General features: G+C 36.9%; 1 protein-coding gene across 1 annotated transcript in view; it reads left to right on the top strand.

Annotated features, from left to right (window-relative positions):
• Positions 1-5489, top strand: part of DTWD2 (DTW domain containing 2) — a 65232-nt gene extending 59743 nt beyond the window's left edge. Inside the window, 2 exon segments of the mRNA XM_054004010.1 lie at positions 3011-3139; positions 5271-5489. Of these exon segments, the coding sequence (XP_053859985.1) occupies positions 3011-3139; positions 5271-5489 (348 nt within the window).
• The last annotated feature ends 10157 nt before the right edge of the window (positions 5490-15646 follow it).

Consider the following 15646-nt stretch of genomic DNA (forward strand, 5'->3'; position numbering starts at 1 on the left):
TCCAAAGTATGCATATGATTTTCAAATTACTTTGAAGAAAAAACAAATAAGTTGTTGTATTGTGGTATCTATCATTTTATGGAGAAGTGCTTCTAAAATACCTTAATTGTTATTTTGAAATGTACTTAAATAGGATATTTCTGGATACTCATTTTGAACTGAGATTTTGAAGTCTGGTGTAAAAGATAGACAGTGTGATTTTGTTTAAATTAACTGTATGAATATTTCTGTAAATTTGAACTAAATTTGTTCAGCTGGATTTCAGATACACAGGTGACAGATAAAGAATTAGTGCACATAGGTAATGCAGAAACTTGGATGAGATTGTTGCGATACAGTATCTGAAATTATTAACTGCACAAAAGACAATGCAAGTTTAGACCTCTTGGTGAAAAATGAAATAAGTCATCTTCTTACCCAATCAAGTCTGAGGACAAGTAAATGTTTCATATGTCTAGGCATTTTTTTTTCCAAGAAGATATCTTCCTATATCTGAAATATTTAGTAACTATACTAATTTGTTTTGGTTTCTGTATTGTTTCTGCTTTGTTTTATCATTCAGTTTATGCTCTGAGTGGGTAGAGTATTGTGTGTTTTATTGGTTCAGTAAATGTACCTTGTTTCAGATGGGAGCTTTGGTGAGTCTGTCCAATTTGCAGTAGATAAAGATTACCCTGGCTGTATTTCAGGTGACTAGGGATCTTTTATTTAGATTGTGCTGCATTAAAGAGTAGGATAAATTGCATGCTAAAAGAAGCCTAAGAGAAAAGCTATAGCTGGCAGTTGTCTTGATCAGGTATTCTTCCTCTGATCTCCACCACTCTCTATGGTATTTTAATCTTATCCCAGGGAATATGTAATTTTTCAGAAAAATGGATGGGGACACTTGTTTCCATCCTTTCTCTTTCTTCTCATGAAAGAAGAAACTTAGTTGCTGCTGCTGTTGCTGTTAGTACTAGAAAGTTGCCCTTTTGAGTCTTGTCAGTTGTTTGAGAGCTGCAGTTACAGCTGCAGTTAAGTTTTGGTGCCATGGTTGTGTGGCAGTGTGCAGGTCCCTTTTCTTTATAGAAGTTGTCTTGCAATCATTGATAGGTTTTCTTTCTCTGGAATGTAGATTATTTCAAATGTTTTTCAGCATGAGACCCAAGGAATGAAGTATAGAAACCAGCAGACAGAACTATTCCTAAATCCTAGGAAAAAAAGCCTCAAGGCGCTATCTAAGGAGGAGGAAGCCAGTGGGCCTGCAGGTGCTCCATCAGGTGATTTTAGCCTCTGGAGAGATACTCCATGAGGAATGTAGCTGTTAGCTGTTGAGAAAATGTCTGAATATATGTCTGCTTTGCTGCTCAGGACATGTGTTGGAGAATGATGGACTGAATTCACCCTGTGTTTTGATACCTAGGTAGAAGTTTCTAAGCAGGGACCACTTCTTCCAGCATAGTTTTCTGTATACTTCAAATAACTAGGCTTCCTACTCTGTTGTGGTGAAGATCTCTACATGATCACAGAGAGAAGGCATAAAACCAAAGCAAACCTTGAGGAGTAACAAATGAAAATACTATCTTCTTTTTCTTTTCATTGATGTCTAAATTCTATTTTTCCCCTCCTAAGTAATTTTGTTCTCTTCTGGTTTTTCCATACCAAATTGAAGAAGGTAGGTGAGAAAGGCTTAATTTTCCTGAATTTTCCTATATTTGCATAAATTAAGTTTTTATAGGTGACTTACTTGTACTTTCCAGAATGCCTTTTGCTCTTTTCTTGTTTCCTTTTTTTTTTATTTTTTTATTTTACTATTTTTAATTTCCTTTAAATTGGGATAGGTAAGGCAATGGAATTTCACCTTACTCATTTATGTCTCTTCAGCAGTCTGGAGTTTTCCTTTTATGAATGGGATACCTTGAACTTTAAGGAATGGGTAATTGCTTGTAAGAGAGATGAAGGAAAATGAAATATTTCGAATAAAAGGAAAAACAAGAAAAGTGAAGGAGGAAAGTATTGAATAAAGTGAGAAATGATGAAAGACTTCTGGCAGGCAAAATGGGAACAATATTATGGCCATGGGGATCACTCATTCATTTTTTTAAGAAGAAGAAAAATAAAAGACAGTTGATGGGATGAGTTTAAAAAAAAGAAAATTAACTTGTTCTTTTTTGAGAATGTGTCTGGGATTTTTGTATTGCACTACAATGTTGTTAGAAAAAGAACTGAGAATTTTTGGTGAAGAATACTGGCACTGTTGCTAAAATATTATTTGTTTTGCAAATTGCATTTTAGATATGTTTGGAGATGGAAATCTTAGGAATAAAGGAATAATATGTGAATTTTCACACAGAGTCAACTAGTGTAAATTCTATGTTGTTACAACCACTGTTTAAAAACCTGGTAAAAGCTTTTGGAGCTGTTGGTTGAATTAAATTTCCTTTTCTTAAAATTGTTTAATTTGCAAGATAATGTAAAAGTGCTTATCACTTCAGGCAGAGCCAGTAAATTATTTTCAGACATGATTTTGTTAAACAAATAGTTCTAATTGGTGACCTAATGCATTGTGTGAATAAATACAGTTTCTAGAAGTCTGAGATTCAGAACTTTGACATGTAATATTTTGCCAAGATACAAAGTGTTAATGACTATATAGCTACATATTGTAGCTTGCATGTGTGTGTGTTTAGAGTAATTAAAAAAAGCATCAGTGAGTAATTCTATTTTTGTTATAGTGTATCTATGGCAACTGAAATCAGTTGCTAAAATTTCACTTAGTCTTTCTCTAAGAAAAAATTGTATTTTCTTTCCATGTTGATACAGTAACAGATGTGCAGTTTTTGTTTGTGATGGTGACTCACTTCTATTACACTGAACATGAGCATGGCATTGGCTACTGGGAGACTAAACAACAAAAAGACAAGTGAACACAGAGGGAAAGGGGATGTGTTTTGCTTGGTGTAGAGAATAGGTATCTCATGTTACCCATTATCCTGGCCTGTTTATTTTACTAGAGTTTGCTATTTTTCAGGTGCAGTTAAAACCCAGTATTTCAAGTCAATATGTAATTCGTACACAACCAACAAACACCTGTCTGTCTACTCTTGAATGTGCAGCTGTTGTTCTTTCCTTCATGGAAAAAAATAAGAGTATACAAGAAGTATGTAAACTTAAACACCTCAGTTTTTCTGTTATGTATGGTAGAGGGGCAGCGAAGGTACTTAGCTATTAATGTAAAACTTGATAGTTAAAATCTTAATGACATTTGTAATAGTTTTGTTGCATAGCAAACTAAAACAAGAAAGCAGCAATGGATACAATTTTTCATTTATTAACTCTAGAGTGATCAGATTATTGTGACTCTTTCATGTTGTGCTCCAAAAGCGAACACAACCAAGTGATCTTTAACTCTGAAAAACCTAATTAATTTTGTGACAGGAGATAAAGTATGTTACTGCATGGAAATAAATAAATTGTTCTCTCCAAAAACTAGACAGCAGAGATGATCTGAATACCCCCTCACAGCTATCTTGAAGATTAAATGCTTTTTAAAGCCAGGTCCTCTGATCTCCTGCACTCCTCAGCTAGGGAATGTAACCCACAGGGTTATGTCTGCCTACCAGCCAGCTCACAACTCTTACATGTCACTGGAGGAATTTGGGACTTAATAGTTCTTGAATTTAAGTTTATCCCAGGTCAGAGAATACTAATTGGACATTAGCCTTTCCTTGTAAATTGTGATCCCACTAGTCTGTGATGGAAGAGGTCATTAAGAAAATAATCCTTTTTAATCTTTTGTTGCTGACATTAGTAATATCAATTTAATAAGCCCTCTGAAAAACACCTTCAAGTACTTTTACACCACAGAGCCAAGTCTGCAATTCAGTTGTGTGCCCAGAATTTAGTAGTGAATGATATGTGAAAAAAGATTTAAAGCCCATCCATGTACCCCCTACATGCTAGTCTTCACCCTGGAGTGATCATACTGCTCTCCATCAGCTAGCTAATATTTTTGTACTCAACATCTGCCTACCAAAAAAAGGTGCCCAGGTCAAAAATTGCTCCTATAACTAGCATAATACATAGTATGCCACCTCTGTGTCTGCTTCTGTGACACTAGACTCACCTTAATATTAAATGAATTGGTTATAAAACCCAGACTTGGACAAAGTGTGTAGACACACAAGAAAATAAGACTCAGAAATTGGAACTCTAAGTAAAGATGGTTTTCAAGAAACTTGTGTATATATGTGGGTTTTTTTACTTACCTTTTCCTTTGTTGTGCTAGGACAACATATTTTTCCTTCACTAGGACTTCTGTCTTACAGTGAATGCTTAGTTAATGTCTATAGTTGCCAGTCCTATATTCTGACTCACCCTTCCTACTGAGAATTGGCTCAGCCTACTTCTCAAAGATAAAATTTCTATTTTCTCTAAGCATTGCAGTAGCCAAGAGCTACATTCATGCATTTTTTATACCATCTCTGAACTGAGTGCTATTCCCAGCATATGAGATAGTGAACTGAAGTTGAGAGCTGTGGAAATTAAAAATGTACACTTGGTTTGATACCCAGTATGTCACTTGATTTACCTGTGTGCTCTTAAGAGTCATAATTTTCTCAGTAGAATCTCAGCGCCTGCTGACTGCAGTTACACATGCGATTGCTTTACACATCCGCTCATGGGGCCGCCCTGACTTAGCCAGGCAACCAGCAAATGAAGAGTCTACAATTAGGAACCACTTGAGATAAATTTGGTTTGTGTGGCTTCATTAATCCTACACAATACCTCTGGGCAGAAGCATGGACACAGTTGAGTCTCCAGGATTGCAGTCCAGCTGCCTTGATCATGAGTCCCTCCTCTCTTCCTAAAACCCTGCCTCAGGGGATTTTTATGCAAGCACAAACAGCTTAGTTATTGTGACTTACATGTGGCTTGTTGACCGAGCCACAGTAATTAATTATAGTCCATTGCTGAGGTCAAGTCAAAGCCATAACTTACAGTGGCTGGGGCTGAAGTCAAGATTGAGTGGTTCCATAGGAAGGAGTGAAGAATAGCACTACGCAGGTGGTGTATGACTGCTCTGTGTTTCTTTTCAGTACATCTTCTATTCAGGTCTGCCTCTTGTGTCTCCAAAGGTTATATTTTAATAGCATTTATCATCCAAATTTTATTTTATTAGCATTTTTAAGTAGTCATTGACTGAAACAAAGGGTAATAATTGATCTCTCTAACATACCTTACTAAAAGCTTGGGGTTCTTTTGTCCCCCACCCCTTCATGTTTCTGCAGACTATACTCCATCTGCTTCAAGCTTTATGCTCTTTCCAGCTTCAGCATGGTGCCCAGATCCATCACAGCAAGGAACATCTTCTCAAAAATGGCTTATATGGCAAGCCCATGCCAAAGAATAAACACAAACTCAGAAGAATAAGAATGGAGCTTCTGGTGAATAATGTTAAAATAAAAGAAAACAGTACTGACTGTACAGTGGAATTTATTTGCAGCTAGCAAATGAATATGAATCTGGATTTGATCCAAACAGTTGACTATACTCTAATAAAACAACTTTTAGGCCCTTTTTAGGCAAGAGTTTATCTAGCAATGTAACAAACAGTAATGGACAAGTTTTTTCATCTATGCAGTAAGCCAGGTGCCTTTGTTCAGATGAAGGAGGAGCATTCTAATTTTCTGTAGAGAAGAGGAAGAAAACTGAACATAATTTAGACTTACGTTATCACTTGGGTGTCAGATACGATCCTCAGTATAACTGGATGAATTTATTTTGGAGAGGCTTTTACCAGTACAAAAAGACAAGAAATATGAATATGGATGTGATAGAATGGTAAGGCTTCAGCAGTTAGAATTATGTTGAATTACTACAGAGCTTTTTAGCTTCAGTATCTAACTACAGTAGACTTTCAAACCATAATTCCTGATATTCTTTAGTTCAGATGAACATAAAGCATGTTATTTGGACAGTTCTTTCTAACTTTGAGATTTTTATTTCTTCTATTATTAGAACTCCTTTCTGTAAATTTACATATATTTTACAATGCAGTCGGGTTTAGTTTCTCTCAGATTTAATTTTTAAATTAGGTCTGCAAATGTTTTTACAAGAAACTGAACAATTCTGACTTACAAACAGAAAAGTAGAAAAAGTGATTTTTGGAATTATAACTCAGGTGTTTTGCTTTTACTTGAGCAAAAATTAGTCTTCCTCAGATGGGGAGATCTTGTGGATATAAATGAATCATATCCATACTCTGACATACAATGATTATGCTACTAAAAGAATTAAACAAGCCCAGTGTAAACTGCTCTGTAAGAAGTATGATGCAATGATAAATGATTATGTCTGGTTACAACCAATTAACATAATTATAGATCCTCTAGGCTTCATGTATTTAGTTTTTCACTTCTAGCAGTGATATAAATGTACTTCTTTCTAATGGGAATTGCTAGAAGCAGAAGAATTAGGTATTTTAACAGGCTTTCTGAAATAATATTTTATGATCTGGAGGGAGAAGTAAAGTGAAGTAAAGGTTCTGATAATACTTTCTTCTACATAAATGCTTCTGCATTTAAGAGATTAAAATGCTTAATGTTTGTCTTTACTTCAGTTCCCCTCTAGGTAACAACATGAAACTAATTGGGTACTAATTAATCTTAGAAAAAGATATTTCTTCTTTAATTTATGATCTGTAAGACAAGAAACTACAGAAGTGGGGTGGGGGCAGGATGAGGGGATGTGTAAGCACAACTAACCAGTATTTTACTGAAAGCTTTTCTGCAATTAATAAGAGAGGTCAAAATTAGGTCAGAGATTAGCTAAGAAGATTTAGTTAACCCTGAGCTAATAGTGATCTTTTCTTTAGGCATGGATAAACAATATAATTTGACTGGCTATGCAAACAAAGCTTATATAACCTTTCCCTCTTCTCCCGGTCTAGATAAATCCGGTATCTCTCACTAAATTCAGCAAAGCTGAATTAGTTTTGACAAATCTGAAGCAAACCAGTCTCATATGATTAATGATAGCATAGATGCACTTTTGTTCACATTGGAACAGAGAAAGGGCATGTTTATTCCTGTAGCACACCAATCTCCAGGCTAACTTGGAGTCTGAAGTTGCAGTCTTGTGCAATTTGTGTGCGCAGCCTTGTGTGTGATGCTGTGTCCAGTTACCTGCTGGACTGGTAATCTTCCTTCCCTGTGCCCTGGGACATGGTCAATAATTCCTTGAGAAAACATGGGTGTCAATTAAGCTTTATTGTTAATATTATATTTACATATGTGGATGATGTTCACATTTAATATTGTATGTGTTAATTTAATTTACCTTATTTTAAATTCATCTCAAGCTACAGTGTATCTTTTGTCCTACATTGTGAAGTTTATTTTCCTAGGCAGAAGATTAAATGTGTCTTTACATAATATGTGAGTTTATATTACAGAGAACAGAAAGAAATTTGTATTACAGCCTGGGATTCATAGCCATCTGCAAAATGCCTTAGAATTACAGGATCAGAGAAATATTTGCCTTAATTGAGTTATAATCCTACATTAAATACTCTTGTATGTGGAATCTGTGCAGAGTTTTCATGTTTTTCAGCAAAGGACAAATTCTGCACAGCTTACAAAAAGCACTTTTTAGCTTTGTTGATTCCTCTTGTTCTTTTAATTTTGCTCCTGTGGATAATAGGATTTTGTAGGATCTCATGCTGGATGCATGGAAGCCTTTAATTGCTAATTTCCTCTGTTGTACAATACTAGATCAATCAATATGCAACAGTTACTGAAGAAATTAAAAACAATGCATTGCAAACCTCCAGGCATTTTATTTTTTTGAGTTTCTTTTGGTATGTCCCAGCTCAGCTCTAATGTAATGAGCATTTAGGTGCAGCACAGTAGCCACATGAAGTTCAGTTTCAGATTTGTTTGAAGGTATTAAACACAAAATACAGTATTTTTAGGTGGAACTTGCATGATTTTAAAAATATGCACAGTGTAAGAGGAAAAATTTAGAAAGTTTGTTTTCAGGTCTTTTGTATTCAGAATTTGCCAATAAATACATTACCTCGAAGAAATGAATACTCTGAAGTCCAAACTCTTTTGACAGAAGCTGTGTGTGATGAAGTAGCACTCTTTGTAAGCAATTTAATTCGACTGAATTTAATTTGCAATTTTACTTTTCTGTAATGGTAAATCTGTTTCATTTTTCTCTTACCAAAAGATTAATGAGTGAAACCCACCAGTCTAACAAGATATTGATTAAAAAGGAAGGAATGTGTTTGCTTCTCATGTTTGGTCCTTTATCCTTGTCCACTTTGTACTTCCAAATGTTGCTACCAAAATGAAATCTGCTTTCCATGTGCCGCAATCTCTTGTGTTGGAAAACTGGTGGCATGGATAGCAGGCTTTTGAATGCATGCAAATATTTTTCAAAGGTGAGCACTGTTAATTCACCATATTTTCATAGTCCGTAGGAGTAAGTCTATGAAAAAAGACAAGGATGGAAATGTTTTAAAATAAGAACACAAACCACACGTCCCCTTTTGTTTAGAAAGCTTTCTTATTAAAGAAATGCTCAGGACAAACATAAATGTATTTTTCTTCAACATTGTACTTTTGTTGCCCCATAAACCCATACTACCAATAAATTACTCTTTTATTAGTTTTTCTTGAGATAAAAAGGAAACTTTTCAAGTGACTTCAAAAGAGGCAAAAATTATTTTAAGACCATTTTCTTCTCAACTGCTACATTAGATAAAAAATTGCTTATGCTGCATTATTTTCTACAACGTTCCTGCTTGTTTTGAAATTTAATTAAAAACGGGACTTTTTGAAAGAGATAGTGGTTCATGCTTTTCTCTTGATGTTTGTGTGTTTTATGTCTATATACATGAATGCACATAAATCATATATTTGTTTCTGCCTCAGAGCAATAAAATATCTAATTTACTGTGGTATGTTCCACTGCATCTCTACAGAACTGAATTTCTTCACATGTGATGATACTACAAATTCTACTCCTTTTTTTCTCTCTTTTTAACACCATTCAATCAGTTAATGAAGAGATGTGGCTTTGTGTATGCTATTTGAAGAAAAAGGATTCCTTTGTTATTCACTGAAACCTGCATGAAGACTAAATTGCTGTGGCAATTTCTCAAGTATTTCAGTTTCAGAGTCCCATTCTCTCTTTCTGCAGTGGTGGCTGACTCCTGTTTGGTACCACACAAACATGCATATCTTGACAAACTGAAACAGCAACCAAGTGCTGTCTCCAGCTCTGTGCCCTAGTAGGTTCAATGAGATAACCATTCTATTTCTCACCCACAGTTTCTCCTTCCCCAGACTGCTATAATCACGTTAAAAACAAAAACCAAAAACCAAACCAAACCAAAAGAAAAAAAAGAGAAAACCATAATAACAGAACTGTGCAGCCGTTGTGCAGCCATTTCTTATCTCCTTCTACAAAATGTATGCTTCAGTGACTTTCAAATTGCTTTGGTTACGGGGTTTGTTCCTTGTATTCCAATTCACAATCCTTCCAGACTCCCAGCCCTGAGAGCTGCTGCTTTTGTATCATAGGCACAGATAACAGGCAAAAATAAAAAGGAGAGAAGCGTGTGTGTTTTAAGTAGGATGAGAGACTATTGTGGTTTAACCTGAGCCAGCAGCCAAGTCCCAGGCAGCCACTTGTTTGCTCCCCCACCAGCAGGATCGGGAAGAGAACTGGAAGGGTAAAAATAAGAAAATGCATGGACTAAGGTAAAGACAGTTAAATAGGGAAACCAAAAGTTGTGCACAACAGCAAAGCAAAATAAAGAACTAATTCCCTGCTTCCCATGGGCAGGCAGGTGTTCAGCCATCTCCAGGAGAGCAGGGCCCCATCACATGTAAATGCCATCACTCTGAACATCCCTCTCTTCCTTCTTCCTCTAGCTTTATGTGTTGAGCAGGATGCCATGCAGCCTGGAATATCCCTTTACCTGGTTGGGGTCATCTGTCCTGGGAGTCTGTGTCTCCTCCCTGCCTCCCATGCCCCCCCAACTTCCGCACCAGTGTGGCAGTACAAACAGCAGAAAAGGCATTGGCTCTGTGTAAGCCCTGCTGAGCCATAACAAAACATCTCTGTGTTAGCAATCCTGTGTTCAGCACAAATCCAACACACAGGCCCGTATTAGCCACTGTGGAGGAAATTAACTCTACCACAGCCAAAACAAGTACAGAGACTTAGGTAAAAGTCGTTTATGTTAGGATATGTCTGCTATAAAGCTTGGTACTTGTCACTGTGGCTTGGTGTTCCACATAAAACCAGGATTGTCCTGTTTATGAAGTATATCTTAGGTTAGCTGAATTGGTTTAGTGGTTTAATATTTACGAAATATTTCTTTGATTCCCATTGTATTTCCTAAAACTTGCTAACTACTTTTGTATGTGAGAAGGTACTTCTGTCACTAAGCAGCAAAAGAATTGCTCTACCTATGGGACCATGGAAGCAGTAACTGAGAGCCTCAGTAGCTGTAACTGAAAGATTCTTTTGGACTTGAATGCTAAGATTTCCTCTCAATAAAGGGAGATATTAAAGAGTATATACAAATTACTTAAAGTACATGAAGACATACAAACTTCATGTGTTAGTGGAAGAGAACTACACAAATATTTTGCAAATTAATAATATATAAACCATTTGCTGCTTATATACATGAATGGAAATATAGATAATGTATTTACAAAATGCATTTTATTGTTTATCACCATTTTAAAATACACCAGAAGTAAAAAACCAGAAGTTTATCCCCATTTAAAAATACATTTTAAAAGGAAAATTAAATTTTATGAAACAAAAAGTCTTGCTTCTAGTTGCTTGTTTTCCTTTTATTGTTGACTCATATATATATATATGTATATGAAATGCATAGATAAAGTAAAAATAAATTTCTAGTGGGGTTTTTATATGTTCTTTTTAAGACATTTTAAGATGGCTATACTGAGAAATGGATACTTGTTGTGATTAAGCATTTGCAGAACTGAGGTCACATACATTACGCTTGATTCTTTTCCGTAATTACCAGCAGAAGGTAATGAGGAAAAAATTATACTGCTCTATATTAATGTTTCAGCTTATGGTGTTTCATTACACTTGAAGTAGTCCTCTAAGGGATTTTAAGTTCATCCAAAATCAAGTTCCATATTTTTTTCAGGGATTAGATAGGTTGTCTTCAGTCAGTGCTAGATGTGCTGGTGTATGCCAAGTGTGGAGTCAGTATTGTGGGGAACACTAGGTTTAGATGACAATTTTATTCATACAATTTTCCCTAGAAAGATGATGTGGGTTTTCTTTTCACAGCAAATTAAATTCCATACAGTAGTGCCTGGTTTGCTTTTTCCATGTTTTTTTCATGGGAGCTTAATAGAGCTATACATAACTGGAATCTTGCTGGTCATTCAGTTTCATTCGGAAATGTATCAATAATGTATTAGATAATGAAAGGTGCTAGTAGTCAGGTATTTGCCAAAAACAATGAACAGTTATGGTCTGTGACCCTTGCCTTATCCAAAGACATTTTCTTTCAGTTCTTTGAGCAGGCATTTTTAGTAGATAAAATATGTACTTCAGTTATCTTGAAATTGTTGTGAGATTATCATTCTCTTGGCTTTGTTCACCTGTGTCCTGCCAGACAGACAACAGTTCTCCCCTCTGTGGAGCACTTTCCTCCCTCTGATCAGTGAGAGTTTCTTTAGCTCAGCAAGCTGAACCTACACCTCAGCCTGCAAAACTAAATCCTCCCTGCCTGTTCAGACAGCAGTGATGTTTCCTTTTGACCCTGTTGTCACTATGGAATTGCAGATGATATTTTGCAGAGCTATTCTGGTACTGTTGGGGCATTATGTGCTTTTGATATGAGAAAGGTGAACATCGGTTTCTGTTGCAGTTACTGTTTACTAGGGATTTATCTGAAATGGAAAAAAAAAGTCAGTATTGTCTGATAATAACAGACAAAATATGAAAGCAAACTTTTAAGGGCCAGATTTTACACTTTACCTAGGAGCTCCTAACAGGAGGTCCTTGCTTGTATGCCCTTCTCAAGATGCATGGAAAATCACAGCCATTCTGTTGCAGAAAATAGAAAAACAGTTCTATCTTTCTAGAGGCATGTAGCACTTCAAAGATGGGGGAAAGGGGCATGACTACAGTGTAGCTCAAAACTGTAATGCTGAATATTACAGCTTTAAAAGTGAATCTGTGCATGGGTGCAGCCTCTTCTTTAGGATATGTATTCTTTAAGTTTTTTAAGGACATCAAGAGAAATGTAAGTGTACTTAATAATCACGCAAGAAACATTCACTTAACCTGTCAGCATTGTTGACCTCAGGTATAAATTGTTCTAAATTATTCCTGTTGTTTTCATAATGTGTGTATGAGAAGATGGTACTAAGTCAAAGTGATAATGAAGTTCGAGGAGAGGGGAATTGAGTATTTCTGGTTCTTTTTTTAAAGATAGTTCTAAAATTCAGAAGCGCAGGACAAATTGTTAGAGGAATTGAATTAGATGTGGAGAGATGTATGAGTTACAGGATAAGAGAGTTTCTGCCTCTTGATTTGCATCTGCTCTTCCTAGTACCTTGAAATCAGAAAAAATTGTAATGTGAATTTCATAACATTTTAGAGAATTTAATAACATTTTAGATTCAGTCTTATTCTTTATATTCTGTTGAAATAAATGATTTAAAAAAAAAAGTCTCGTTGTCCCGTTTTCAGAGATATGAACTTTTCTTTTGTGAAGTTTTGGAGTATATTCTAGTGATTTGGATTCAATTCACTGCAAGTTTTACAGTTAGCAGATTTTTTTTTAAGTTATGGGGTTTTTTTCCCTGTAAAATACTGACTATATTCTGTTCCCAAAATTACTGAAGCAACCACAGAAGACGGAAAGCTAGTTGCACGCTGTATACGTTTTCAGCTTTCACGATGAAATACCATCTTCCTGAAATAATTGTATAAATTGTGTCTATTCAATATCAACACGTGGGTTTTATTTCCTTTATAAGTTAATTCAAAATTACAGTCATATTAGTGCCTTTATTTTGAGATAATTACTACTTCATAAAAGTAGATGTTTGGCAAGTAGTTACTTATACCAAATTTTATTTATATAAAAATGTTACTAATATCTATCTATTTGTATTTCTTCACTGATTCTTAGGAACTTTGTCCTCTGCCCAGCAGGTTATCCATCTTCAAGTCTAAGGTTCTGCTCCTGATGTGTGGCAGGTAACCCATGATCATGAATAAATTCTTCATACACTACTTCTTTATTGGGGGAAAAATGCTGTGCTTTTGATTAACAATGGAACTTAATAAAGGGGAAAAAATAAAATATGACAGGGTTTTTCTGCTGAGTGATTCTTCCAGTTAAGTTGATGATTTCTACAGGAACATGCCTCATGAATAATTCAGGCAAGATGGAAGCAAGTGCTTTGCTGGCCAGTGATTCAATGAAGAAATCATGTTAGAACCAAAGCATTCTATGTAAAATGCATGATACTCTTAATGCTTATGTTTAAGTATTAATAAGTTTCGTCCTATAGGATAACCAGGGTGCAGTAGAGTTGAACCCCAAACAAGATTCTTGTATATCACTTCAGGAGCTGTCACAAATGCTCTATTTTAAAATGGAACCGAGGGGAGGGTCACTGTTTAACATAGTAGCAGGCTCCAATTCTCAGGCAACCTGAACTGTTTTTCAAAAGAGAGCCAATATTTTACAGATGGCTATGAAAGCTCTAGTGAAGAAGCAGGTACTCCACTCTATGTTGCTCTGCTTCCTGAAGAGTTAAATTTCTTTGAGTAAACAATCTGAGCAGCAACACAAGCAAGCTTTAATAGAAACATCTTTCAAAAATGATCTATGATAGCTCATGTAAGAAATGCATAGTAAATACCAACTGTTGTGTTTTAATTTCCATATTCATTAAATAAATATATCTGTTGTGCAAATATGCCTTGTTGTGAATGCAGCCAGTGGATGCTTGAGTTATACAGAGGATAATGACTTTTATCTGAGAATCTTTGAAGAGTTTAAAGAGGTTTCTTAATTTCTGCATTTTCACTGTGGTGCCAAAACCTGCTAACTTGTTCTTATGCTTAAAAAGGAGTTTTTGAGAAGTTAATGGATTGGTTGTGCCATTCCTATTTGTGTGTTCCATTAGTGCTGTTTGGTAAGGCTAGAGTTTATGCTGCAGCATGATCTATTTGTGTTGGAGGCCTCCCTGAGGAATGTACAGCTGGAGACTGCCTTTTGCTTCTGCTTTACCTTCACTGTGATATTGCACACTGGCATAAGGACTCCACTGCAGCATGTAAAATTTGTTTAAACATCCCAGAGCTGAAAATGTGTTATAATGTGCAGTGGCATTCAAAATTTCACTGCAATATACTGCAGAAGTTTCCTTCTTAGCTATGTTATTCCAGAAGTCCTGCCAGCATCACTGACAGGCTCAGTCTTGGCTAGCAGTGTGTCCATCTTGGAGCCAGCTGGACCTGGCTCTGTCTGACAGGGGGGAAGCTTCTGGCACCATACTACAGAAGCCTGAAGCTTCTCCCCTTCTCGCTCCCAAACTTGCCTCAGAATTGCAGTACTGTGTGCTTGCACTGCTGACAGCACAGCTGCAGGACAAGGTTCCCAGTCCCAATGCAGCACACACACGAAACAAAGACCAAGATCAAGGAAAAAACTGCAGTTTTAAGGAGTACAGGGACAGCTGAAAAGTGCTCTGTTGGGATTTGAGCACCCGTGGTATCTTTGTGCTGCAAGAATGGTGGGTAGATCCTTACTCAAAATAACCCACAGATGGTCTGGCAAGGATTCCATGATTAGGACATCAGAGGAAGAAAAACCCCCAAATCCTGGGACCATGTCAGTGTGACCCAAGGGGAAAAAAGCCTTCCTGACTGCAGAGGCAGGGCACCAGTGGTATTGTGGTGCTGCAAGTGCAGCTGACAAGTTATTCACAATGGCCCAGGGGGATTTACCAATCTGCTGTGGGGCAAAATTCCTTCCTAACACTAGAGCTGCCCATTTCCTGAGCATGTGAGCAAGCCCAGACTAGGGGCTTCTCCTAGTGAGCCACAAGCAGTCAGGTAGCTCATGAGCTGAGCACAATGTGCCATCACCTGGAGGAGTCTAGCAGAGCCCTTCCTCATTAGGACCTTGGGAGAACCCTCAGCACGGGGCTTGGGCACTCCTGCAAGCCAAACTCCCTTGGGCTTATGTGAGCAGAGGGCAGCACCCCAGGACTTGCTGTGACAGTCCTTGAAGTCATCTCCTGCTCTGCTTATGCTGCTCATAAAGCTCAGGAGTATGGAAAACAGCCTGTCCAGCCTTGAACCTCTGCAGAGTCACCTTCCCAAACAATGGCTGTGGTTTCTGCAAGAGAAGGCAGGCAGTGCCTCAAGCATGTGGAGAGCTGCTACCCTTCCTTGCAGCAATGAAAGCAACAGGCCATGGCACAGGTCACTGCATCCAAGACCACCATAAAAAGTATGCAGTGGAACTGTTAGAATGAGTCCAGAGGAGTGCCATGAAAATTACTGGAGAGCTGGAACACCTCTGCTATGACAAGAAGCTCAGAGTTGGGGTTGTTCAGCCTGAGGAAGG

The sequence above is a fragment of the Vidua macroura genome, chromosome Z (assembly GCF_024509145.1).
Source record: "Vidua macroura isolate BioBank_ID:100142 chromosome Z, ASM2450914v1, whole genome shotgun sequence".
In the NCBI taxonomy this organism is placed as follows: domain Eukaryota; kingdom Metazoa; phylum Chordata; class Aves; order Passeriformes; family Viduidae; genus Vidua; species Vidua macroura.